At 38.9% G+C, this 27,710-nt stretch overlaps 3 protein-coding genes and 1 long non-coding RNA gene across 11 annotated transcripts; 1 reads left to right on the forward strand and 3 right to left on the reverse strand.

The window, feature by feature from the left end:
* Positions 1-222: 222 nt before the first annotated feature.
* On the reverse strand, positions 223-5,406 carry LOC131326388 (uncharacterized). Its single transcript, XM_058359158.1, has 7 exons — positions 3,383-5,406; positions 2,722-2,812; positions 2,460-2,617; positions 1,630-1,681; positions 1,377-1,456; positions 1,212-1,305; positions 223-1,130 (listed from the first exon to the last, which is right to left on the reverse strand). The coding sequence occupies exons 1-7, from the start codon at positions 5,084-5,086 to the stop codon at positions 418-420; spliced, it is 2,892 nt and encodes a 963-aa protein (XP_058215141.1). The 5' UTR covers positions 5,087-5,406; the 3' UTR covers positions 223-417.
* A 5,649-nt stretch (positions 5,407-11,055) lies between these two features.
* LOC131326390 (uncharacterized) lies at positions 11,056-12,311 on the reverse strand. Its single transcript, XM_058359160.1, has one exon. The coding sequence runs from the start codon at positions 11,967-11,969 to the stop codon at positions 11,454-11,456; it is 516 nt and encodes a 171-aa protein (XP_058215143.1). The 5' UTR covers positions 11,970-12,311; the 3' UTR covers positions 11,056-11,453.
* A 7,600-nt stretch (positions 12,312-19,911) lies between these two features.
* LOC131326392 (uncharacterized) lies at positions 19,912-20,534 on the forward strand. The gene is made up of 2 exons (XR_009199995.1): positions 19,912-20,086; positions 20,134-20,534. It is a non-coding gene; the product is annotated as an uncharacterized LOC131326392 (long non-coding RNA).
* A 366-nt stretch (positions 20,535-20,900) lies between these two features.
* Positions 20,901-27,707, reverse strand: LOC131326391 (uncharacterized). Of its 8 annotated transcripts, none has more exons than XR_009199994.1 (5): positions 27,606-27,707; positions 23,219-23,891; positions 22,890-23,081; positions 21,389-21,482; positions 20,901-21,172 (listed from the first exon to the last, which is right to left on the reverse strand). XR_009199994.1 is itself a non-coding variant. In XM_058359165.1 (4 exons), exons 2-4 carry the CDS (start codon positions 23,888-23,890, stop codon positions 21,462-21,464), a joined length of 885 nt encoding a protein of 294 aa, XP_058215148.1. In that variant the 5' UTR covers positions 23,891-23,911; positions 27,606-27,704; the 3' UTR covers positions 20,901-21,461. The 8 variants fall into 8 exon arrangements, 5 of the variants coding, with proteins under 5 accessions (XP_058215148.1, XP_058215146.1, XP_058215145.1 ...); XR_009199993.1 differs by having other exon boundaries at positions 23,219-23,911; positions 27,606-27,704; XR_009199992.1 differs by lacking the exon at positions 27,606-27,707 and adding an exon at positions 25,505-25,643 and having other exon boundaries at positions 23,219-23,911.
* Positions 27,708-27,710: the final 3 nt, after the last annotated feature.

A 27,710-nucleotide genomic window follows, 5' to 3' on the forward strand; every position in this document is an offset into this window, starting at 1 on the left:
GAAGGGTCCTTTTTCTTGAATAATAATCCAAGAACCTAAAACACATGCACTACTTTGTAACAAATCTCTTACACTCATCTTCAGCTATAATTACATTTGACATTTCCTAAGATCTTCTAAGTGTTAAATGTTTACTTGAAAATGCTCAATTCACCTCTACCCTTGAACTGAAACTGAATAGGCATCACTCATCAATCATGAATTTGATCTAGTAAACGGGAGACACAGAGAGTAAGCCTCATGTACAGCATAGACCTGCTTATACTGAAACAGCCTCAGGTATTCCATGGCACTGCATGAGGCTTAACTCTTGTCCATAAGAGCTATATTCCCTCTCTTCACACAACTCAGTATAGTAGTTTCGAAAATGACTAAATCTTAGTCAAGAAAAACAAGTACCTTCTACTGACAAAACCTTTATGTGAGGTCTCTGAAGAGGTTGGTCTGACGGCCGACCTTAACTGGCAGCCCAAGATTTTGATAAGCTCTGATCTCACCTCTCAGCCCTGCCGTCACAATCACCACTCCCCATGCTGTTGCTTGGACAGTGTGGCCCCCATGGCTATTTCCATCAAATAAGGACCAAGAGGAAGACCAAGTCTGAGAATGAGAACTCCCAGAAGCAGAAATAGAAGGTGAGTCACCGTATCTAATTGACGAAGAGCCTGAAGTGAATGACTCGCCGATTCCAATCCCGGAGTCAGTACGAGAGACTTGAGCTAGATCTTCATCTTGGCAACTTATAGATCTCTCCAAAATACTGTTCTTCTTGGGAAGAGGCGGCAACTGTCTTTTACTGTTTGCCCCCGCCGCGTTTTCTTCTTTGGTTGGAGATCCAATAGTGGAGGGTGGATGTGGGTTTGAGCGTTTTGAATGCCTTTTAGACTGTATTTCCACAATTGGTGGCTCATTTCTTATGCTGCCAGGCCACGGAATTGCTACCGACACATCTCTACACTGAAAGTGTTCATGAGACTGGGTGGTGATCGTCCCCTTGCTTTTCCCTGCACTTCCATTTCTTGGCTCTTCACGCTTCCATATATATACTTGAGAATCCTCACTTGCACATACAACATATTTTCCGTCGGGACTGAACGATGCCGAAATTTGGCTGCTAGTGTTTCGGAAACCTGGTATGGAACATTGCATCTGTTAGGTGGAAAACACATGAATTTGAGTCCCCATTTATAAAATATTTTCCCAGCGAGTACCTCTGAACTTGTGAATGACGTCTGGACCATCGATGATTCTAATCCGAGAGTCTGCAGAAGTAACGAGCACTTCTGACGGATTGACTGGGGAAAACTGTTCATTAGCAATGTTAGTCTACTATGCTTGCGCAAAGATGAAACTATAGGAGGAAAAGAGAAGATTACCTCAAAGCCAGTTATTTTTTTTGCTTGAGACTTTTTCCTGTGTCGAATCTCAATCTGATCTTTTTGTTCTAGCGTGCAATCTGAAGTCAATGACAACAAAGGTACCGATATGTTGGTAATGCATATTATGTGATTTGATAAAAAGAAGAAGCAGAAGTCAAGTTTGAACCATTAGTGTTGGGAAACATATCAAAGAAAGCAAGCATTGAAAACATTATAGTAGTAATACTAGAATCTGCAGAGTAACACATACCTGCTGTGTTGTATAAACGGCAACTCCCTGTATGTGCACCAATTAAAGCACCCTTCAATGATGGAGAATAGGATGTTAGTGAATATAGATTACCAAGCCACATGTTTGTACTTTTTCTTGGAACATTTTTGTACTTGACAAATTGTAGTGTTGATTGCCCATTTTCTTTGGGTCGAACTCGTATGGAAGGAGGATTCACATAGATAATGATATGATCTTTCGATTGTTTAAGAACAAGAAACTTAATGAAGTATATCAAAGAGAATGGACTTCTCTAAACTATCAAACATGTAACTGAGAAAGTCCATCAAGTACTTGATAATTGGCGGGTTATTTAAGTTCTTGTAAGTTGAAATCCAGCTATACTTCAAATGGATAAATCACCATATCTGACTCTGGTAGTCTAAGAGACCACATAAAACAGTGGTTGTACCGTCGTTAGAGTCTTAGACTAGGTATTACACGAGAGGTGGGGAGATGGAACAAAAGGGAATAATGGACACTGAACCTAATCAATAATGGATAACTGCTGATAATTATACAATGTATGGACTGTTGTAAACACAACCATTCAAAGCGGATACAACCACCAATTTTGTCTCTTCCTACTTCCATATGAAGAGCTGTGTCTATTCCCCATACACTTACTGAGTTTGATCTAGACTCGTATCTCCCTGTCTATGGCAGGAAATGACCACCACTGATTAACCCATTCGACGTCCCATTATGATAACTGTAGCGTGTATTGGACTAAGATAGTTCACTCAAATTACAAAACTGATTAAAATGGGTTAGCAGGGGAGAAATAGGAAGAAGAATAAGAGAGCTACCTGCCCATCAGGGGAATAACAGGCAGCAGTAACCATTTCGTGAAGGTCAGTATAGTCGACGAGCTGCCGATCTGGTATGCTCCAAATTCGTACCTTTGCGTCAAGTGATCCACTTATGAAATAGTCATCATCCATTGGATTGAATTGTATACAAGTTACTAAACAACCAATCATGCATTGCAGGCAAAAGTAGATTATTTAGAAAATTCATGACAAATTATAGCATTTTATTCATCAATAATAGCATGTTTCTGCATTGTACCATAATCATTGTGTGCGAACAACTTTAGACAGCTCTTGGTTTCCATGTCCCACAGCCTAACAGTCTTGTCCATTGAAGCTGAAAGCAATAGCTGCAATCCATAAAAGTTTGCATGATTGAATGTATAGTCTCTATATATCAATCTCTAAACTCTCAAAAGTCAAACTTGTTTCTTCTGATTAGGGGAAATTGATGCTATATTCCGTGGACTCCGGTACGAGTGTTATAGCATGGGTATATGTTGTATTGTTCTGGGTCATCTACTTTCTGTTCCTTAGGTCATGTAGACATTCAGTGTATTTAAGTAATTCATTATTCCAGGATAATTCGTTGATTTTATCCGTAAAATGGTATTTGGAATGTGTTATGGAGCATTTCATGGATATTTTTGGATATGATGCATAGTTATAGGATAAAGTTGAATTACTACAAATTATGTTCTTGGGCGAGTGTCCCATTTCATATGTCAGACACGAGATGTATCTCATACACTTACTCACATGCGAGAATCTAACGGCTAGCAGAGTCCATACAACCTGGCTCTGATGTAAGGAAGGACCAAAATGACGATTTGATTTTAGGACCCAATGGTATGTAAAGTCCTTAAAAAGTTTTTGTGCTAAATTGCATTTTTTTCTAGTTACAGTGATGAGAAGCTGACCTGTGATCTCGACCAAGATAGGTCCAAAACATCGTCCAGGTGACCTGTAAAAGAGCATACTGGTTTTTCCGAGAGTGAGAACACAGTTTCCGGCACATGGACATAATCAGGTATTAAGTTGCCCTTTTTCTTGTTAGATCCTTTCCCTTTTTTCCTCCTCTCCGATGGCATTGGCGAGAGCTCCGCAAGAGGAGGCCTTTCTTTCCTTTTCTCTGATGGCAGCTGCGAAACCTCTCCAAGTGGAGGTTGGTCCAGTGAATTCCCTGCCATTGGGTGGAGTGGACTGGAATGAGCAGAACTCAATTCATCCGGCAATCTTCCGGACCCCGTCATAACCTCACATTCTTGGACTTCCCACACATGAATCACCTTATCTTCTCCCGCACTCGCTAGGTAATGAGCGTCCGGGCTAAATCTCATAGTCCAAATGGATCCCTCGTGAGCCTGAATTTCAAGACACAAATGCATAGCGGAAAATTCCTTCATGGGTTTCCCTTGTTGACGAACTTTGATCCATTTGGAGGTCGAGTTCTTCTTATTCTTTGGGTTTTCTGTTGCATGCTGCTCTCTTTCTTTGTCCGCGACCAATCCGCTCACCGAACTCGCCACCCCCTTTATGTTCTTCAACAGGGCAACCCCCCTCCTCTTGCTGTATCTAAAGCTCTTGCTCAGGTAAGAATTTGTAATTTTCCTCGCATCATCTAGACTTCTTGACACGTTTTCCCGACGCATTAGCTCCTTGACAACAGGGGAATACCCAACAGATTTCTCAAATTCCTCCATCGTGAGTTGCTTCCCCGTTTGAACTTCGCTTAATCGATTCCACATTCCATCATCATTGAACTCTTTTACGATAAATTCCTTCCCGGTGTCCAAATTTTTTATCAAGAAAAACGCGCCAAACTTACTGTTCGATAATATAGACGTCAATGGACCGCTATTAGGCATCGATGATCTGTTTCGAGTTGTTTTTGGGGATACTCTGACTGTATTGGCATACTGACAGATACTGGAATGCGGGGTTAATAACATTGATGAGGTTCTAGTGAGACGCTGCTTTGATATTGTTCCAATAAGCTCCTCTTTCCTTTTCCTTGTGTGAGCAGAAAATGTCTCTATGTCTCCATCCGATCGCGACCGGACAAGCATTATCGGCATCGAAGGTGAAGGCTCGCCTTTCGGCTCTTCGGGTGGGGCCGATTCAACCGCTGACGAAGATGTATTCGTCACCGGTTGATTGTTTTGCACTTTCCGGGAAGGTGAATGGATGATTTTTGTGCTGGCAATGCTAATAAAGTTCTTGTTGCTAGTTAACCCCATTCCTTGAAGCAGCCTCTTTCGACGCTCCTTGATCGAACTGGGCTCCGCCGTCCACATGTCATAATCGCCGAATATGGATGTGGTGGCTTGAGCCGCGTCGAAGCCGCGAAAGTCCTTGACCGCAGGGGTTGCTGACGAGATGGCCGAAGAAAACGACATTCGAGGGTCCTCGAATTCGTCGTCGTCGTCTGACCCGGAAGAGGCCAAGTCGTGGGAGACGGCGGAGGACATTCGGTCGTAGGTTTCGAAGAACCGGTCGTCGTCGTCGTCATGGTCTCCTAGACCTTCCCAATTCATGGTCATCGTCTTTCTTCTTTCCATTGTTGCACCCTTTTTCCGATCCTGCTCCTTCATTGCTGGGCCTTTTTCTTGATTCTGGTTCATTGTTGAGCCTTTTTCTTGATTTTGGTAACATTGATGTACGTTGGTGAATGGAGATTGACGTGTTTTAATCAGAATAGGGAAAACATAGCTGACAAAATGGCTCAGATCTTTAGTGAGCTGTGTTTTTTTTTTTGGTACCTTGTTGAGGAGAGAGAGAGAGAGAGAGAGAGAGAGGATGGAAGAGAGGAAAACAAGGGTGATTATCGTTACGGTTTTCTTTATTTGGTTTGGGAAAGAAACGGTCAAGGATTTTGTCAATTACTTCTCCTCACGTCGCTACATGTTGCTCCCAAGTAAATGGGATTTCAAAACTTAAGTCTCACCCCCTTTACAAATAGGCAAATGCTACAAGGTGCCCTTGGGACTTGGGACACAAGTTAGGAGCACTTTAAGTGTTTTAATTAAATTTTTTATACTCGTTCCAACATCTACTAATAATGACATTGAGAATGTAAACTATTCCATTAAAAGAAGTCAACCAATATTTCGAATGACAAAAATGACCATATAACTAATTCCCATTCTTCTCTTTAAGGTGAGAAAAACAATGCTAATATTGTTTTGGAGGGAAATTTTGGTGCAACATGCGAGTCTGACTCTTCATATGGAACTTATTCACTTGTTGCCAATTTCTGTTCACTTGCCGCCAGTTTCTTTTCATATAAGAGTGGAGCAATCTTTTTAGTTCTTATGTGTCTGTGACGTTTTGTTTCAAATATATTTTTGTTATCTCGCCCGAGTTTTGTACGGTTGTTATACAACTGTAATTTTTTTCCTCTCTTTTAGATGTTAAAAATTGGAACTCCTAAATTTTTAATTAATTGTTTGTGGTAGTATTATCCAATTATTAATTTCCCATATTATAAAGATATTCTAATATTAGATTTTATTTTTTAGGATTATAGTTTGATGTGGTTTACCCAACTGAGCTTCTTCGTCATATCACCAAATCCAAATGCATTTCCGTATCCTTGTTACGTTGTTCTTTGCAGCAGAAAAAAAAAGAAGCCAAGATTTGTACGTAATCTTTTCATTTGCACTGAAAACTTTTCGCCTACCTAATTTTAAAATGGAAATGTGTATAGTGTTGTCATTAAAAAGTAGCATTACAAACATTTATGGGTAATTTAGAAAATAGTGGTGAAAATGAATGTTTTGTGAGTTTCCATAAACACAACTCATGGATTAAATATATTTATTGCACCTAAAGCATTTAAAAGAACCATAAACTAGTGCCCCAAACTTCTGTCCCAGGAGCATCTATTAGCGGGACAGTTAGAAATATGCCCTAGAGTAATCATTCAGTGTTCTCTGAGTACCACGTGACATTGCCTACGTGGTACTACTCGTCATGCGGTACAGACATTACCATTCACTTTTGTTGGATGATTGAGAGATAAAGAGTGACCCACATTATGATCATAACAATGATATGAACACTCCTACCAACCACTCACCTCTCACATATGTGTCGGCCCCACACATTACGTGGGAGAGAAGTGGTCGGGGAGTGGCCAGTGGGCCGTAGGCGTGTCCGTAGCATTATTGTATGATTTATCTCTGTTGGTTGATTAAGAAACAAAGAGTGACCCACATTATGTGGTGGGGATTTTTTATTTGCAAAGATTATCATATGTCAATGCCACGAGCTACTTCGAAATTACCCCATAATTGGCATATATTGTATTTATGCATGTGTAGTTGAGTTTCATCCCTCCACTAGATTCACGAATCATATTTTGCCACATTAACCTCTATTTTTTTTAGATTTTCTGTCAAATGATAAATTTTATATCCACGAAATCCATATTTTGTTGTTATATTTTCTTCTTACCAATTAATTATTGAGTCAGTTTGGTTAAAGATAACAAAACCTAGTTTTCCAATGATTTTGTGGAAAATTTATTTTGATTGACTGTGCACTAAACTTATTCTTTTGGTACTTTTGAAAAAGAAAATTGATTCACCTCTTTCCCTCTCTGTCCTCCTTGCAGCCCTCGGCGTCCTATGCCCTTTCCACGCTCTCTTTTCTTTTTGCATCTCCTCTCTTCCTTTTATTTTTGGATTGACCGCCACAAATCTATGCTCGATGATTGTATCGAGTTGTACGGACCACGGAAGGAACCAACATTTTTATCGCGGAGGTGCAACGAAGGGATGGAAAAAATTAGAGGACATGGACCGGCATTTTATCGTGGAGGTGCAGCGAAGAGATGGAAAAAATTAGAGGAACGTCGCGCAGTTACAACATTTTTATTTGTAAATTGAGAGAGGAAACTTTATCTCATTTAGGGTAATGTGAAGATTAATTTAAATTAAGAAAATGAAGGTGTAAAGGTCGTATGTTGTTTGGTGTATTAAACAAGCCAAATAAAGTTATCTCATCTCGGCAACTAACGATCGAGAGCTGTTCATTGCCGAGGTGAGATTCGAGCCATCGGATGCACGATTTGATGGCTTGGATGCGCGAAGCACGGTGCTACACACACCACTGCACAGCACCATCTCCCAATTCAATAAAGTTGGGCATTTACACTAGATTAATTGCCTACATACAGGAAGTAGCCGAAGGACCAGCAAATAGAGTAACGAAATATTGAAGTTGTATATATAGCATGGGTCAAGGATCATTGCACATTTAGATATTCGCCGAGAAGTTGATCGTTTTTGTGATTTTCTTTTTATTCGTAGGTTGGCAAATGTAGTTGTCATACATTTTGATAATTTCGGGTTTGCGAGGTTTCGGCATTCGTACGCGGGAACGATATTGGTTCATCTGTGGAACGATAATCATTCTATTTGATGTAATGCTATTTTTTTTTTTTTTATTAATAAAAGTTTTCTACCATGTTGGAAGGAAAAGAAAAGGGTCATTACACAAGTAGTCCCACTATATACATGGGTATATAGAAAATGTGCGTGCCGACTTATGCGTGGGGCTCACCACCCGAGTCGTACGCAAAGATGATCCGAAAAGTTTACTTTGTAGAGAATAATATTTTACTTCTTGTGTTATAAAAATCAGTATAATCAGATATTAGTGTTTGATCAATTCGTCTAATTCTTGGTTCACAATTCTAGATTGCGAAATCTGAACAATAAAAATGGACGAATTGATTGAGCACTTATCCATATTTGATTGAGCTGAATTTTTTGCAATGCATGTTTAAAGTTGTTCTCTGCAAAATTAACATCTTTGAAAATCTATGTGAGATCTGATGAGGGCCGCACACATGGAGTCGATCGGTACATTTTAGCATGTAGCCACCACATCGGTAGGTACCCGAGAAATTATTGTGACAAACCATTTATCACAATCAATTTCAAACATCTCATCAACATTTTGTCTTTCCTAATTGACAGGTCAACTAAAGAATAGAAAAACAGGGTTATGTGACAAAATTTACTTCAGCTTCTGTACATCTTCCTGGGAAAGTTCAACATCAGCTCAAACCTCATTTCACGCAAGGATAGCAGTCCGCCCCGCCCCGCCCCGCCCCTTGGATTGGATTTGGGTTTCGAATACGGATTTGGGTATGATATGGAGAAAGAGAACGAGAAACTGTCGAATTTGGGACCTATCAAAAAAAATAAAAAAAACTGTCGAATTTGGGTTCAAGTGGAGGAGACTTGTATATATGAAGTACTATATATCAATCACTTATAATTTATATACTCTCTACTATCTCTATATTCTAGTTTCTGTATTGATATTACCTATTTATTTTAGCCTTCTATTGCAAAAATATAGTCAGTTTAGAGAGGTACAAAAGATTTTCTAGTTTGGAGATGAAGGAATTCTGACCCTAATCCGCCTTGTTGCCATTCCTGGTCTCTCAAGTTCAAGTCACATTCATGTGCGATGAATATTACTCAAGGTAATACCTACTCTTATAAAATAAATGCCATAGTTTTTTTGTAAAAGAATTAACATTATTGTTAGGGGAAGTCCCCCACCCCAACAAACCCGGGTCCTTGTTGTCCCTTAGGAAGAGGAGCTGTCTATGTTCGATAATAGACGGTTCAGATTTCATTTCGACAGAACAGATCTTAGCCGTCCAACCACGCATTGCCGAGATAAAATCCGAATCATCTGTTGCCGAGCATGAACGGCTCGGATGGGAATATGGGTCCTTAGGGGACAACAGGATCCCCGAGTTCCACCCCAACAAACCATGCACTTCTCTCTCTCTCTCTCTCTCTCTCTCTCTCTCTCTCTCTCTTTCTCATGTTTTATATTGTTAGCCGTTGGGCAATTCGGCGAGATATGTAACTTTCTGTTATTGGTTTGCAATATTCTTCAATTGAATCAGATAGTAGCAAGCAGCCGCAGTCCATTAGCCAGAGAGTGTCTGAATTGGTTCCCACAGGGAGCTAGGTTCCAGGTCTAGCTCTGGTATTTGAGAAGTGGGGCCGGGGCCAGCTCTCTTGGGTTCGAAGGTCTACCAACAAGGCGGCTCATGCCATTGCTTCTCTGGTGTCTAGAGGAGGCTTCCAACAATAGGGCCGGCCCTGGGGACAAATCAATGGATGATCGCCTAGGATCTCCAGTTTTGAGCTAAATAGTGAAATTTATTAAATATACTAGGTGTGAAATATTTTACAATTAGCATGGTGGTAAGCCGCGTGCATACAGAACTCTAGGTCGCGAGTTTAATTTCTATCCCCTTCCATTTTTAACGTAAAATTTTGGAATTTGTTCATAAAAAAGGTCTTAAAAACAATGCTCTGGAGTCTCAAACTCCCGGCCTATCCTTCTATAGGTTTGTACAACCACATTGCCACTGAACTATATGCTTAGCTTGTTTCCTCCATCAAATAACTGTTTAATATACTAAAAAATAGAAGGCCCCATTCTCAAATTTCGCTTAGGGCTTCGGAAATTTTAGGGCCGGGCCTGCCCAACAAGGCATGGCATGACATGTGCTTGTCACCGGGATAGATAAGGCATGGCACGACGTGTGCTTGTTACCAGGCTAGGTAAGACATGGAACGGCTTGTGTTTGTCACCGGACTAGGCAAGGCTTGGCATGGCATGGCCCATGCCTGTCACTAGGCTACATGCTCTGGTATTCTCGTCTGATAAAAAAAAAAATTTAATCAATTGTTACATTTTACCTCTTTTCTACCAAAATCAGAAAGTCTATCCAACCGCTCTATTTTATCGCTCCCTCCATCGGTCTCATTTTTACCGTCCCAAAAGTATTTTGGACGGTCTGGATTTTAAAAGACTCTTCCTCTTTGTAAGAGTTCTTTTAAAATCCGGACCCTTAATTAATTACTGAGACGGATGATGAGATTGATCACCGCAATAGGGAGAGCGGTGAAACAGAGGGATGGACATAGCACCACTGTAGCAAAATTTACCTACACAAACATAGCCCTGCACAGTGATTAATTTGGGGACCCCTAAATATTAAATGTGACAACGATGCACTCTAAAAATAAAATGGATTCTTTTCAATTTTACCCCTTGTCAGGTTATAAAAAGATATCCTCCAACTAAGAATTGTTCTATCTTTCCAGTCAATAATAAATGTGTAACACCTAAGATGCCAGATCCTTCCTTCCAAATATGGCCTGTACAAAACCCTCGCCACTGCTTCTTCATCATTCCCAAATCACTTCTCAGCTTCTTCTTCTTCTTCGTTTTTTTATAACAGGATCTTCGGTCAGCTTGCGCGCACCTCGACTAATTCTGAAACTCTGAAATTAGCAACCTGCCAAAATCACTTCTCAAATTTATTTTTTTTTTGAAACGGCATCACTTCTCGACTTGAAAGCAGCTATATATAACCAACGGGGTACCATGTGTGGTACCCGCCCGGCAACCAAAAAATTCTCATAATTCTAGATGTTCGTTATAACATGTGGGTTTAAGATGACTTTTAACTTGGGAGGTTTTCCCACTAAAAAAAGCCCCAGTAGAATTGTTCCCTTTTCGCGTAACTGAATAACACCTTGATCACAAAAGAAGATGAGAGTGCAATAATAAAGTTGGAAGTCTTATGTCTCTCTCGTTTCCTTCGTCTTTACTTCACCACTCTAAAAATCTTTCCTAATCTTTAACTTTCACATCAGCCAAATACAAAATAAATCAAGGCTTACATATACATAAACACACTCACAACCTTCACCGATACAAAAAAAGAAAGAAAGAAAAAACTAGCGATCGCTGAAGGTTTGTCTGATCGTTAACTATACACCCCAGCTGTCCGGACAGACACCCCGGTTATTACAAAAAAATAAGAACTGGATGGGAAAGTAAATTTCCAGCAGAAGCATGATCATGATGAGTTAATGAACGCAATTTGACATGAAAGTCTCTTACCAATTCTGAATAGACAAATATAGCATGCAAACAAATTTACTCTGTTTTTTTCTCACTTCGAGCCCTCTTGATTTCGCGGCCTAAATCTCCCTGAATTGCCGGAGGAAACATGGATTCGGCCTCTTCTTCGAAATCAATTCGGAGGCTCCGGCGAGCCTCCGGCGAAGCCTTTCTCTTTCTTGATTCTCGTTTCCTCTGTCTTTTCGGGGCCGGCGGGCACTCTGTAATTTCCGGGATCATCTGATCCGTTGGAGTCTTGAATCCGTCGTCGTTTTCGGGAACCTCAATTGCCCCCGAAAATGGCGGGTTTTTAATAATGAGGTCTAGAGAAGAAGAAGAAGCCGTTGATTCAGTTTCGTCTCCTTCTTCTTCTTCTTCTTCTTCTCTGTAATTCTCTTCTTCTTCTTCTTCTTCTTCTCTGTAATTCTCTGGCTCAATTGAGGCTGTTGTTTGACACCCATTCGGGGAATCTGAATTGGGTTTTGAGGAAACTTCGAATTGGATCTGTTTTTGGTCTTTTTTGGGGTTGGAGGCGTCTGAATTTGACGTCATGTAGAGGGATGGAATTCAGTGAACATGAAGACGAGAGAGAGAGAGAGAGAGAGAGAGAGAGAGAGAGAGAGAAGGGGTGTTTGTTATGGAGATGCTATTACATGGGATATAATCTTGGAAATTTTACCGCCTTTTTCCGTTTCTTTAGCGAGTTCACTGAGCTTCACTCAGGGTTATGGCTCCTTTCTACACATGTAACACATCATAGGAGAGAGAGAGAGAGAGAGAGAGAGAGAGAGAGTGGGTTTTAACAGAGCTCACATAAAGGGGAAGATTAAGAGAGTTTATGTGCATTGGATCCGTCGCCTGTAAGATACCTTTGCTCTCTCTTGTCTCTCACTCCCCCCACACGTGTAGTAAATGTTTATTTAGAGTGTGATAAATTGAAGATATGAGGCTATTTCTCTCACACACTATTGGCATACAAAAAGCCGCGACCGCGGACTCGGATTTTTCTGCAGCGGTGGAGCTGCAGAGGTTGCGACGGGGACAACCGAACGATCGACGGATGTACTATTAAGCTGATGCTTGTCTTGACTACTTCGCAAACAAAGTCCACGAGCGGAACGATGGTTTCTTATACCAAAGCTTGTTTTCATCATTTTAGGTGTATTAGAAAATGCAGTTTTTTAACGAGAGTAATTAGAAGAGATAGCTAAGGGATTTGTAGGTAGAGCGTGAACATCAAAATAGTTGTGAAATCTTGTGTGCATTTAAATGAATGGTTAAATTACTTAACGATTTAGCCGCCTTTGCATTCTAGTAGTTACTATATACATCGATGAATGCTACAAATTGGGAAAATCAAAATATCCGTATTAATGTGCACGTGAGATTATATAAACTCCTGGTTATATTTTACAGCAAACCTTATTAGTCTTCGATCGCATAATGGTCGCTAAAGAGCCCCACATGGTACTCACTCAAGTACCGTTTTTCTTAAAGTACGTCGAGAATGCCAGATAAACTCGCATATCTTAAGGAAAAAAAAAAACAAATCCTTTTTATGGGATTTTTGAAGACTCTTTAACAGCCATTGTGCGACTGGAGACTAATACGGGGCCTAAGTTATACTAAATACTTTGATAGTTTAAGGTGATCTGTGGTCAAGTATAGAATTGTGTTGTAGGCCAGGGAAAATTTCGGAAAACGTGATAGTTCAGGGGGGAAAGATGTAATAAAAGGGCCCTTCTTTTATGATGTCTCCATCTACAACGTTTAATGCATCTATGCACGTGGTATGGGTACATAGGCCATAGTGGGGGGGACCAATCTCTGATGTGAAACCCTCTCATTTTCTCGGGATATTTTTTTTGATCCGATTCTCGCGATATTACTAATCCTTTCCTTTATCTTGCAAACATGGGTGCTGTCCTCGTCCGGGTCGTCTAATTTCGGCAATGAACGACTCAAATTTCATCTTAACAATGAACGGATAGACGTTTGAGATTATTCGGCTAAGATGAAATATGAGCCGTCTATTGTCGAAATTGATGACCCAGATGGGTGTTGTACCTTATGGGACAATAGGGTCCCCGAGTTCAGTATTTTTCAAGAAAACTCTTCTCACTTAATTCTAAAATTTTATTAATTTATAGAAGCTTTATTCTTATCTGGAAATTGAGCGATTAAAAAATTATTTTTAGATAAGTTGGGTCTGAGATCCTTTTGGGTCGAGACTTTGTATTAAGTAATTTGGAAGCTTATTGTTTAAATTTATATAGTAAATATTAGCAATTTTACTACAAATTTAAATATGCTTGTACTAAAATTGGAACTCTGTGATCTCAAGTAAAATCTAGGACTGTAATATAAATAAACTTAGTTCCACATCTTGCAAACACCCTCATAATATACATATTCAGATGATATTCTTCCTATGCTCTCCTTCTTCCTTTTTTTTGTTTTTGTGACATTCCCCTCCTTTTATGTCGCACTATTTTAGCATGTGCATTTGGTTTTTTATTCCAACGATTATGATAACTTGACACTACATCAATCAAACAGCGACAATGTGGTCAGAGGTGGGGATGGCGGTTGTGCCATTCCAGGCAGCAACAGAGGCTGATTTCCCAAGTCGCGGTGGTGGCAAGAAAGTGTCTTTCTGATGACGGGGCTATTAGGGTTCTTGAGGACTGCTTGGGCTGTTTTTTTATGAGCTGATTGTAATATCTGGATTTTTTAGACCTATAGGAGTACCGTGTTTGGGCTTCGGCCCAACGGGTGTCCTTAATTGGCTTCTTACCAATCGTCGGTTTTGGGTCTCGGATTGGGCAGATGACTAAACTTTGAGCATAATGTTATTTCCTTGCTCCTATTAGTCTTGAGCATGAGCATGAAATTTTTTTGCTGTTAAAAAAGAAGAAGTGAGGCTAGCAATAACCACATAAAGCCAACCCAAGGAGACTAATTCACTTTTCTGTTGGGCAAGATTCAACCTCTCAATTGAGGGTGCTCATTGTTTTATATCATTTGCATTTGTTTTCTTGTTCTTGATTGGACAATCATGGGCAACAAAAGAAAATATAATACTACGTAAGATATAGCCTATCTAGTTGTAGTTGAGAAAAAAAATGCTCTTGTGAACAAGCCTTGATGTATTTTAGCAGTATTTTAATTATATGTGACGTCAAATATAGGACAAAGAAATGGGACAAAATGCCGGCCCCTACATCTCACATGGGCTTATTTGAATGGATTCAAAAGGATAAGGACTAATACTATAGAATTATAAATCAAACATTCAAGGAATCTTAAATTTCGGATAAGTGTGTGTAAATTACCATGAGTTTTAGTCAAGCTGAAAATATAATAATTGTTGATATTTTAGAGAATTAAATTACCAGTGCTCGGTATCTACATACAATTTGAATGTTTTTTTGGGTGTGGGTTTCAATACCTATGTAAGCGCTCGTACAAAATATTTGTGGTTATGTAATTTTTCATCTACAAATTCCTAGTGGTGATGATATGTATAAATATACGTGTGTAAATTGAAAAATAATTCTGACACTCCACTTTTTTACGCTAAAAGACAAGATTTGGAGAGTTATTATAAAAAATTAGAGCGCCAAAATTATTTGCAGTGTAAATTATGTGATATAAAAATTTGATAGCAATTTTTATCGTTTTGGCAACCTAGGATCCTTCTCCCCCAACTCCAAATGGAATCGAAGATTATCTATAGAGTTATTGCACTTTTTGATGTGACTGATAAATCATAGTAATTGGATGCATTCACAAACATCTATCGAAAGATTATCTATAAATTATTAATTGTTTATATTTTTATATTTCGAAGATTATCTATTGGTCAAAAAGTGTGTTATTTTTAATTATTTATATTTTTCATTATGAGAGTTAAAAAATATGCAATATAAATCATATTTGATAGATTTTAATTAATTTTATTAAACAAATTTCTGAAATCACATAAAATTTCATAAATCGAAAGATATAAACATTTTAAAATTACACGGAGTTCCAAAAAGGTCACTCATTTGGGAACGGAGGTTCTTGAATTCTCTACTCTCGATGTGCATGACTTGCCACCGAAAACGAAATTAGTTGAGATACGTGTAAGTTAGCTCGGACACCTCTCTAACTGTGAGGAAAAAACCATCCATCTTTCTCTGTCTGTCTGTCTGTCCACGATTCGTCAGAATATCGTGATACGAGAAATGGACGGTATGTTAGACGAAAAAGGTCCCAAGCATAAAGCGGCGGGGCCACAAGCCGAGTTACATTGTTTTCAACGTCAGAAATAGGAGTAGCCATTAACCTGGAAAGCCTATCCTACGCTCCTGTAACTTGCGTGCAACAGACGCTCCAGCCTTTTCGGGGCTGTCTTTCTTCTGAGAGATTGTTGTATTGAGGAATATGTGGGAATTATCTCGGGTTTCCTCATAAAATTATACGTATAATAATCTGAGAGTATCGTTACGTAATACTTTGAGGATTTGGGTCAACACAACACGTGTAGTGCGGTCGATTTGATTATTCATCTCAGCAATTGATGGCTTAAATTTATAAGCTCAGATTCTGTTTGTGTCGAGATGGACGGCCAGATGCCATTCTATAGCCCGGATCACTTTTCAATCACTTATTTTTGTGGGGTTTTCCACTAAATATATGAACCTCATAAGAATGTGCGATATAACTCAAAACATTGGAAATTGTTTAAAACATTTGATGTGCCAAAAATAGTGTATCATAATTGGATTGTCATTCGGTGCCCTAGCTCTTCTCCACCGCACATAGATGTGAGTACTATACACGTACTTGTTTTCGGATCCACATTAGTATGTGATGGAGAAGAGCCTTGGCATCGCCAATGTAATTTCTATATGCACATATTTCGGTCCATAAATTCTGTCAAAGATGTGTTCAAAATTATCCTAGCCATGACGTGTCAATTCTCATCATTTTACGAAGCTCACGTGTATCAGACAGTTTCGAACACAATCGCGCTCAAATTCGTACTAGCAACATTTTTTTTGGATGTGGGATTTTATTTGCAAAAATGCTACTTGCACAACCGTTGTGTTGGTTGTGTATGTAATTCTGACTGTCCAGATGTATTTGGACGGTCTAGATTTTAAAAAAACTCTTCCAAGGAAAAGTTTAACTTTTATGGGGAAGAGTTTGAGCGAATCCTGGCCATTTATTACAGCAACGGATAGCTAGAGATTGGTTGTGTGTTGTATTTTACACAACTGTTGTGTCTGTAGCACTTTTGTTTTAGAAGCTTTCTTTTTGGTAAATAATTTACTAATTAAGCTGAGTTTAATAAATGATTTTTGCAGTTATTTAGGATTATGTACGCTTATGGTAAACAAATTACTTTTGCATCGTTTTACCTTTTTTGGTACATAATTTACTAAGCCGAGTTTAGTGATTAATTTACAATCACTGAGGTTGGTAATGTATGTTAATTGTACCATTAAGGCAAACTAATGGTTTCCGTTAATGTCTTTTGTGATTAAGAGAGATTAAATCATAGTAATAAAGAGGGAGGTATAAAATGGGAATCCGGGCATTCATTTTTGGTGCAATGGGGTTTTAAGAAAATGTGAGAAAAAAAAATGAAGAAAATAACAGAAAAAAGACATTTGAATCGAACGCTACAGCAAAATAATTCATACTACCTTCGTTTCAATTTGTATCTTAATTTCAAAAAATTGTCTATATTTTACAATTTAAAATACTTTTTCCGACTATTTGATTGAAGGAAAATATGATGTATGAACCATTATAAAATATGAAGGAAAATATGATGTATGAACCATTATAAAATAAGAACCACCAACACTTAGATGTGTTTCATTAACAAAAATAAGAACCTTAGCAGAATCGGATCTTAATCCACAAACCAATTTATGATATAAGGGACAATCTTAACCAAATACTTTTTGACCCACCAAAGAGTAACTAATTCCAGATTCCTAGAAAATGAAGGTTTAGAAAATGAAGGTAATTTCAAGCTTCAAAATCATGTGTTTACGCAAATAATTTTTCTACCAATATGGATATTTTTTTATAGATCTCATTGAGATCTTTTAAACGGTAAAAAAAAATTAAAAAAATATTTTTTATTTTTATTATATTTGAGCTTGAAATTACCTTTTTTTTGAAAAATAAGGTTTAAAAAGAAAGCGAAACGGAGAGGATCAGGATTTTCTCCGGTCGCTGAAGGGACTACTCGGTCCTGTCCAGTCTCTTTCGAGCCCTTTTTAGGTCCGTTTTGATGATCAAGAACATTGATATTTTAGACTTCGTCGAGAACATTAGTCACGGAAAGACTCATGTTAATCGGATACTGTTTTTTCTATTCTCGAAAACATATTAATCTCTAACAAAAATAGGTTTAAAAAATATTGCAACATATATTGGATAATAAAAACTCATTTTTTTTATAGGTAAATGCATTTCAAAAGCACATTTAACGGTATCAATTATCATGAATTTTGGCATTCCTGATAACATTCTCGACGAGCTCTAAAATATCAACTATTCCGATCATGAAAACGGCCCCGAGAAAGACCCGGAAACATACTGAACAGGACCGTCTCCAGTCCCATGGATCCTGATCCTCACTAAAAAGTAATGTCCCTAAAATAAACTCTCGTGAGGCCGGCATGATTGCACATATGCATATGTCACATCCAAAAGTTTCATTATTTTACCTCCATTGCCAACCCGAAATTTAATTAATGAATCTCCACTTGGTATTTTGTATTCGTATGTACGTAGGAATACTAGGAATAATCTAGCATTAGCGAATACAATTAACATATTCTGAGTAGATACAATCGTTTCGATATGCTATGGTTCGATCACAGGGTTTAAGAAAGAGTAAAATGCCGTTTCTAGTATTGTAGGGAGTACTAATTTTGTTGAATTTTTGGACCTTTAAAGAGATACAATTGTTGATCCCGCCCTTATTTTTAAGTATTAAGGCTCTGTTTGTTTGGGTGTAAAATATTTTTCGGTGAAATATTTTACCTTTTCCGGTGTTTGGTTGTGTAAAAAATTAGGAAAACCATCAATTGGATGAAAATGATTTACTCTTAAATCTTCTGTAAGTTATTTTTCGAAATGAACATACTGCAATTCTCACTGCTCAGTTTCCTCGATCGCCAGTCCTGATCCACGTTCAATTCCAATATTTCTAGATCTCTCCACCGTTTAAGTCCCCATTGTAGGATTTCGTAAGAAACCCTAAACCCAAGAACTCATGTCAAACCATTGAAGAAAATAATACCGGATGTGTACCTGTTGCCATGGAGGATGAAAACCTAAGTGCGTGGTTATTCGTCTTCCGCCCCCAAAACCATACTCTTGATTTTTTACCTTAATCTCACACTGGGATGGTATGAGAAAAGAGGCTAGGGCTGGAGTGGGGACCTTGACCACTTATTTATAAACCCTGGTTCCTTCATAGCCCATCATAATAGATGGAACCATATTGGACCATTTAATTAGTCTCTACATATAAAATAAGTCCGCACCACTTAATGCACGTGATATGACCCAAATACGTGCTAATAGAGACGTGTCCATTACCCGGGTCATATTTATTGAACGATCACAACCTTATGGGTAATACCGACATCACTCAAGCCTTATTCGACAACATACAATATTTAATTTTATAATCTATGTAGGCCCATCAACAGAAAATTGCTAACACCCATCCCTCTCTCTACACTATTTTGTTGATTTCTGAAAATATTTTAAAGTGCCAATCAAATACCGAAAAATAAAAATTTGAAATTTATTTTCTGAAAAAACATTTTACATGAAAAATATTTTACATTGTAAATATTTGACATCGAAACAAACGGAGCCTAAGTCTTGACAAACATTCAAATAAGTAGTAGAATGGATTTGTTATCTGAATATTTATAGCAACGGATGATCCCTTTTCATTAGTTCGTTAGAGCAACTCCAATGGTGAGTAAAAAAAAAGGTCACAAATATGATTCCATTCTACACCATTTTGTGGGTCATCTTTTTTCTAAAGCTCACTTCTTGGAAGATTTGAGGTCACATATTTAAGGCTCTAAACGAATCAAGCTACTTAAGTTTGAGTTTGTATTCGTTCGTTAAAAGCTTGTTCAAGATTGATTTGCTACATGAACAAACCAAGCTTAAACATTTTTTTGAAGTTCGTTAAGATTTCAAGCCAAGCTTGAACAAGCTACTACTCGACTCGTTCGGCTTAGTATGTATAAGAAATTTAAGCTACTTGAGATCGGCTCGTGTTTGACTTGATTGAAGCTCGTATGAGATTGGCTCGTCTCATAAACAAGTTAAGTTCGAACATATTTTTGAAGCTCGTTAAAGTTATTAAACCAAATTTAATTAACTACCTGCTTGGCTCGTTTGGTTTGTTTATCACCCCTACAGCACATATTTGCTTTTATGTGAAGCCAATATCCAGAGTTGACATTTCCGTCCCTCCCAGATAGAGGCGACTTCGACTTGCAAGAAGTTATCGATTCTCCATACTTCTTCAATTGACTGTCCACAGAGGCTGTGCTGCATTCTTTGTAACTCGACCAGAGGATATTCCTCTCTTCATTCACCGGAAAAGTGTCAAAGACTCGGCTGAAGTGGTATCCCCGGAAATGGGGGCTGATCTTACTAGACGGCATGTAAGTTGGAATTGAAATCTCTGGTTTCACCCCAATGAATTTGTGGGCATGGAATTTGATGTCTGCAATTGCGATGGGGCTTGGCAGTGGGATTCCAGAAGTCGGAACCTCGTATTTTCTTCAGTTCCGCTGATTTCCGGAAAATAACAAAAGGGTAATGGTTGACGGCACCGATTCGTTCGTTACCATTGCTGATTGATCATGGCGGTAAAATTGGTGTACAATCTTGTGCTCACCAGTTGATTCATTTTTTGTAGTATGTGGTATAGAACAGGGGATTGTAACAGGGAAGATGTAGCCCTGTTTTGTATAATTGTGTATATTATGAGCATTAGAGAAATTTCCAAGGGTATTTCATAAATGTTGCTTTTCATAGGAGAACAATAAAGACTGCAATTGATGAAAATGTGTGTTTACTAGCTCTTCCTGTGTTTCAATCCTTGTGCTTCCGGTAGGCAAAATCCTACAGTACTTCTCCTTGTGTTGCGAATTTTAACGTTGATTGTATCTATTTTGAAGATGTCAGGTTCTCCTCAATTTGAACCGATCGGATGTCTTCCACCTCACATTCTCTCCTCTCATTTTGTTACGAAAAAGTTCGCATCGCCTTAGCACGAACACAGCTGTATCAAAAGCAAACAACGAACACAAATCAACAATTGAGAGTAATTACTCGGCAAGACAAATCCATATCATGTAGTAAATTGAACACAAGAAAGAAAATGGATCTCGTGTGTGTGTTTGAGCAATTGAACAAGAAAGACCAGCAACATGCCACACTTCAACTCATCCGTTAGACGTTATCATAAATGGACAGATTCAAACAGCTACTTTAATAGAACTCAATACAGCCCTCCGCTAAGCACTACAAAGTGCAGTCCTTTACTGATTATTGGATTCATAGGTAAAAATATAGTAATTCAAGCCAAGGAACAAATGCTCTCTCCCGTACTTGGGACTACAACAACTAAGTCTGCAGCGATTGAATCCTGTCGAAATCTATGTTCTACACTATTCCTCCGTGAAGACAATTCTACAACAGTCCTGCATTTCATGAACAATTGATATTAGACTACAAACGAACTGTTTATTAATCTACAACTTACAAATAAAAACAACCAAAGAAAGAAAACCACTCAAGCTTTTGCCCTCGCAAAGGAAACAAACTGCCCTATTTGGGTGGGCAAGGACATGAAAAAATGGAACCAACCATAACAAAAATGAAACATGACATGTAACGGGATTTGATTGGATAGTCACCGCTAGTCAAGACCGGGAAATTTCAAAGCTGTGTGCTGCAGTTATAATGTCAGATTTTGGGAAACTTCCCATGCTATTTTTGCTTCTCTGCAGCCTGCTCAGAATAAAGGACAAAATTAAGATAGATAATACACCAAACTAACCATATTTGCCCATTACCTAGAACAACATGAAACTTGGCAAGCAAAAAGAAATATGTTGTGTGACAAGGAACATTTGACATGCAGTGAGCCAGCATAGGCCAAAATCAAGACAAATAAGGAACTACTACAAAAAACATACTCTATATAACTCTCACAATCTTCACATAACAATGCACCGTCCAAATGAAAACTATGTGATGAAAATCCCCAGCTCTTTTATTTTACCCAAATGAACAGAACAATAGCAGAAGCACTGACAACAAGCATCCTTATCTCATCTTCATGTTCTCTGAAGTCCTAAAATAAGAACATCACATATCTATACTAGACAAAAAGTACTTCCAGACGCAAGAGGTCAGGTATGAGACAGACCCCCTTCCCGATCTCGATCATGCCTAGAGAGACCCAATCTCCATTTCTACCTCACTTGTACCCTTAGTTGCACAAAGTGGGGACGGGAGAGGGAGCCTGGCCAGGAGAGCGAAGATTGTTAAAGCTCCTCGTTTGAGAGCTTTGGTGGGAGTGTTTAGGAACAATTCCATAGAACTACAAATATATAATCTACAAAAGTACAATTATATTTCAAAAACCGAATAACTTAGCGAAAAATAAAATCAGTACTAACTCCACAATTACATGAAGTACAGTGAACTGAAATATACATAGAAGGACTTTGTACAAAATCTGTACTTCCAACTAGAGGAGTGTTTCTATATTATAGAAATAGGCAATGATGTAGTTTGTACAAAACATAAACCACCAAGTATGGTTTTATTGAAATAAGTAAATACAATGTTTACACTAGTACCTGAGCAGATTTAAGTTAATATTATCGTATTTTCATATCAGTACTTCATATTTTCTGTTAGTATCTTTCTTTTGTTTCTTTGGGGATTTTCATGCTTGGGAGGTTCTACTCTAGTTATGAGCGGGCTCTTTTTCAATGGGAGCAAGGTTCTTAGGGGATTCTGACTTGGAGTGTGGAAGCGAGGATCTAAGGTGGCTTCGCCACCAGGGTAGGAGGTTCCAGCAACTAAGCTTACCTATACCTGAGCTGGCCCAACCCTGATTAAGCATTACAAATGATGTCAGGTCAATGAACAATCTCAAAATGAAGACAAGAGAGTTGCAAATCTCGCAGGCCAACTCAATAACATTATGACAGTATTGTGGACATTGATCTTTTCTTCACTGCAGCTGCTCTCATTGACGTGTGCCTAGACTCATACATATTCATGTCATCCACGTATTCTTACATTCACAATAGCCTAATGGTAATAGACAAGCCAAATCAAATCTGAGATTGTTAATGTGTGGACGGGAGGATGGGAGGGAAAGTGAAGGTGACATGCACAAACTTTTTGCATCATTTTCTTCAATACTGAGTCTTCAAATAATTGGTGCCCAGCACCCACAAGATTACTCAGCTTTGGACCCTCAGGTTCTGCGTGTTTAAGGGGGCTTGAAAAAGCAGTAGTTTTGGCTGGATCAAGAGGCAGGACCAGTAAAGGACTTGAGAGATCTCCACACACACTACCGGTAGCAGCAACCTGCAGAATGAACAAATTGGTCCAATCAATCATACAAATCCTTGGTAACTATCACAAAACTAATGGAAATGATACCAAATCCTGAGTGCCACCAGAGAGAGCAGTCAACAGAAGTTTATAACGGACTAACAACTTACAGCTGCATCTTTAGACGCCATCACAACAAGTGCAGAGCCTCTTTTCTTGGAACTCTTGATCACTACATCTTCAACCTCACCAAACTGCTCAAACAACTCCTTCAGTCGTTGAGCACTATAATCCTCACCAATCTTCTCCCAATACACCTTAAGCACCTTCTCCTTGTCCAAACCGCTACCACCACCACCTTTACTCTCCCTTCCGCCAACTGCTGCATTCTCCGTTCTCCGTGGATTCGTTGATGCAACTTTATTGGCATGTTGGGCACGAATTCTAGAAATCTCTTCATGGAGTTTCCTAGTAATTCGCTCTTCTTCCTCCTGAGCTTTTGTTACAGGGTCAGGAGCAAAAGCAGCCTTCTCTCTTTCATCAAGATCAGACATCATCTTCCGTCGCTTGGAGCCCTGCTGTGATTGGTGGAGAGCCTTCTTACGTTTAACACGCATGAGATCGTCAAATAATTTCCTAGCTTTTTCATCCTTGAGAATAGCGTATGAAGCATGGAGCTGATGGAAGTCGGCGTTTGCATTGCGGTCATCTGGCCTCTTGTCCGGGTGTAATTCCAAAGCCTTCTTTCTATAAGCTTTTGTAATCTCTTTCTCTGAAAGATTGGCTCCTTCTTCACCAGATGGCAAACCCAGAAAAGTATAGTGATCGAACTCATCATCCATCCTGCCCACGCGATTGTGACACTACAATTAGAGAAACCATTATTCTTTTATCAAGACATACAAATAAAAGTCCAAAAACATGTGAAAAGTATTTTGCCCGTTTTAAACCCATACTGATCAAAAGTTCATAACGTGCAGTAAATTAGACTCCTGACAACTTCCGAAAATCAAACTGTAATCAAAGATCACCAGTTCAACCATGAAGTTAACCGGAAGGTCCGGAATAGACTTTCGGTGTTGTAACCAGTAACCACACCATGTAAATATTACTAGTATCAAAGATGCACTGTTTCACGCAAAACCTAAGTTTTATCAAGTATTTCCCTCTCTCTTATCCCAGAGTAACAAAGCATGGTACTGAAGCCTAAAATCAAAATTAAACAAGCTCTCCGAATTGTTCTATCAAAGATTCATTGTTTCATTAAAAAGGCAACTAAATTTTCTCAAGTATTTATTTTCCTCGTGTCCCATATTAAAAAAGCAAGGTAATGTGCCTAAAATCACAATTAAACAAGCTGTCCAAAACAAGTAGTATTCAAGTACACAAGTACATGTCTCTGGACTGCATAACAATTATAATGGTCCAGTTCAAAAGAACAGAATCAACAAAATAACGCAAGACTAGATAGAAACAGATAATCCACATTGAGGAGGTATTGTATTACGAAAGGTGATCAACCCTGCTATATCCAATCAAACCAAATTTAACCCATAAAGTGGTCTAATTTTCACTTGTTGATGGAAAAGAAGTATTAGACTGAATACCACTTACCAACTTACGCAAATGCAACAAGGTAGTTAACCGAAACAATTCAATGGACGAAATTACCATTAAACACAGATTTATAGACCTGACTAAGAACAGAGACAACAAGTATAACTTTGGAACAGAGACGGTAAGTATAATCCCGAATAGCTGGATAATAAAAAGAGGATGAGGGCTGAACTGTAGACAAGATTCACAGTATACGACAAGGAAATCTAAGATTACGCCTCGGAATCCAAGCGTGGAAAAATACTATGCAGAAAGCACTTATCAGGTATCACGACTAAAATTTGTAAGCCTAATATTGAATTGGAACAGCACATAAAATAATATCAAGTCATGGATTTTTTTCCAAATCCTTCAACTTGTAAATGATCAGCAGTAGAGGTGTCAAATGGGCCGTGCCTTCATGCCGTGCCTAGAATTTGTTGTGTCGTGCCCATGCCCTTTCGTGCCCGGTTAGAACCGTGTCCAGCCCACTTCCGTGTCTTGCCAGCCCAACCTATGTGACACCTCAAAATCAACAGTTCCACGAAGTGAAAATCTATGCTATTTAATTGGCGCCCTAACAATCAAAAACCCATATTTTCCTAAGGTAGGTAAGTTTAGGGATTAACTGAAGTACATAATAATTAATATCCATGCGTGCATGTAAAGAAAACTTACAGAATTCAATGGACTCCACAAAGGAACTGAATTATTCTAGCACACACAATAATAGGGATAAACCCTAGGGCGAATTACAAAATGACGAAATAAAAAACACAACCCTTGGACAAGATTATAAGAAACACAAGGAATTGGCGAAATTGAAAACAAGAAAACAAAGAGAACCCTAGAAACCGAACCTGACGAGAAGAGCAGCAGGGATCTGTTTGGTTGGTTCAGAAAAATCAAACTTTAAATTGGTAAAACTAGGCCTTTGGACCAAACACACTGATACGCAGTGGTTTTATGTATTTATCTGTACCTGTCTATGCGGGGGAGAGAGAGACGTCGGAAGAGGAGAGAGAGACGCCGGAGGAGAGAGAGAGACGTGATGGGCGATGGGATTAGCCGTCGTACAAATGGGGCAAGAAAGAAAAAGAAAAGAGAGAAAACTGTGGGGCGCATACGTAATTAAGTATATATACAACATGCTTTAATTTCCTGGCCGCATACATGTTGAACCTGGCCGCCAACTTTGTAAGCATGGCCGCAAACTCATAGCCTAAGGCAAAGGCGTACCTACAGATCCTGCTTTAATTGTGTCTCCGCAACCATGTTAACAATGGCTGCTGCCCTATGCATAGACAACTATATTAGGGGAAAATGGAGAATTTTGATGCTGAGATAATATAGTTATTTTGGGAGAAGAATGACATGGGTTTTGCAGAGCAAGTGTATTCTAGACAACTATATTAGGGGAAAATCCAGCATCAGATTTGGACACACATATATGTTCCATACGAATTGGCCTTTTATTTATGGATTCTTAATCTTATAGACTCAAGAAGTACCCCTCAAGAATCCATCAGATCTATCCACTTCGTCCCTTCCCTCTCAAAGGGCCTCAAAGTTGTTTCTTTTGCAGGACAATGGCCGCTGCCCTATCAAAATATGTGCAAGTGTATTATAGACAACTATATTAGGGGAAAATCCAGCTTCTTGCATTGAAACCAATACAAGCTCAGCCTCCTCCAACTTGCCTTGTTGACAATATGCATTAATCAAGACCAACCAATTCTCCCTATTCAAGACAACTTCATCTTCTCTCAAGAAACTAATCACTTTTTCCGCTTTATCATACAAATCCAAACGGGTATAAATTGTCAGCATAGAAGAGTATGCTGATTGACATCTAACTCTGAAATTCCTCATATGGGAAAAAGTAAACTCGCCCTCCTCAACATTCCTACTCTTTTGACAAAGACTCATGAGCATACCAAAAGTAGCCTCATTAGGTCGCACGCCATTTTCCAACATCATACGGAACCACTTCGCACCCAAACCCACACGCCTTTGTTTAGAACAAGCATAAATAAGCATATTGAAAACCTGAAAGTTGAGTTCACAACCTGATTCACTAGTCATTTCAAGAATCATCTTCTCCGCTAGATCCCAATCCCTTGCCCTCCCCACCACCCGGAGAGCCAAGTTATACGCCGCTACATTCTGCTTCAACTTTCCCTTTCTTCTCATCCACTCGAAAAACTTCAGAGCTTTGCTATCATCATTAGTCCTCTCCAAAATTTTCAAGATAGAGTTGCAACGCTCGGTACTCAAAGCCCCAACTTTATCAACATCAACACCAGAAATACTTTGCTCATCTACAACAATAGGTTTACTTTGTTGTTCTTTGCTGTAGTCACTACCATTCCCTCTACAAGTAGATTTAAAATACACATCTTTCCTCACTCTCTTCACACCCCGAACCCGTTGCCACACATTTCTCCTACCCTTACTAAATTTCCTACCAAAACCCAAGCCTTTTCCCAAAACCAAACCCGCAATACCCATTTCTTTAGTTGAACAATCAAAGGAACTATCAACTTCATTCGAACCCGAATCGTCTGATACCGCGGTATCAGCCTGAGATACCCTAATTCTATTGAGGTTGCTAATTGGGTTGATGAGATATTATACACCAGTTATATGAACATAACCACCCGTAAACGCAGAAATTGAACACTGACCCAACAGTTGTGAAGAGCCAATGGCGAAATTAGGGTTCTTGGGCTCCAATGAGACGGAGAATTTCAAAGAGGCCATGGGATAGACTGGTGAAAATCGCACCTTTGTTGCATTAAATTCACCGAAATTACATGAAACTCAAATGTAATTGAGTTGTAATTCAGTTGGAGGTCAAAAGGTGGTGAGAGGAAGTGAGTTTCTGGCAATTCATAGTTATGGACAGTGGGATATTGATGGAAATGAAACCCTAGTGAGAGAGTGAGAGAGAAGTGATACCTGTGCAAATTAGGAGGTGGTTCAGATAATGAGCTTCGAAGCAGTGGATGCAAATCACCGTTAATCGACAATCCTCTGGGCAGCTAAACTAAAACTACCTTCTTT

The sequence above is a fragment of the Rhododendron vialii genome, chromosome 5a (genome assembly GCF_030253575.1).
Source record: "Rhododendron vialii isolate Sample 1 chromosome 5a, ASM3025357v1".
NCBI lineage: Eukaryota > Viridiplantae > Streptophyta > Magnoliopsida > Ericales > Ericaceae > Rhododendron > Rhododendron vialii.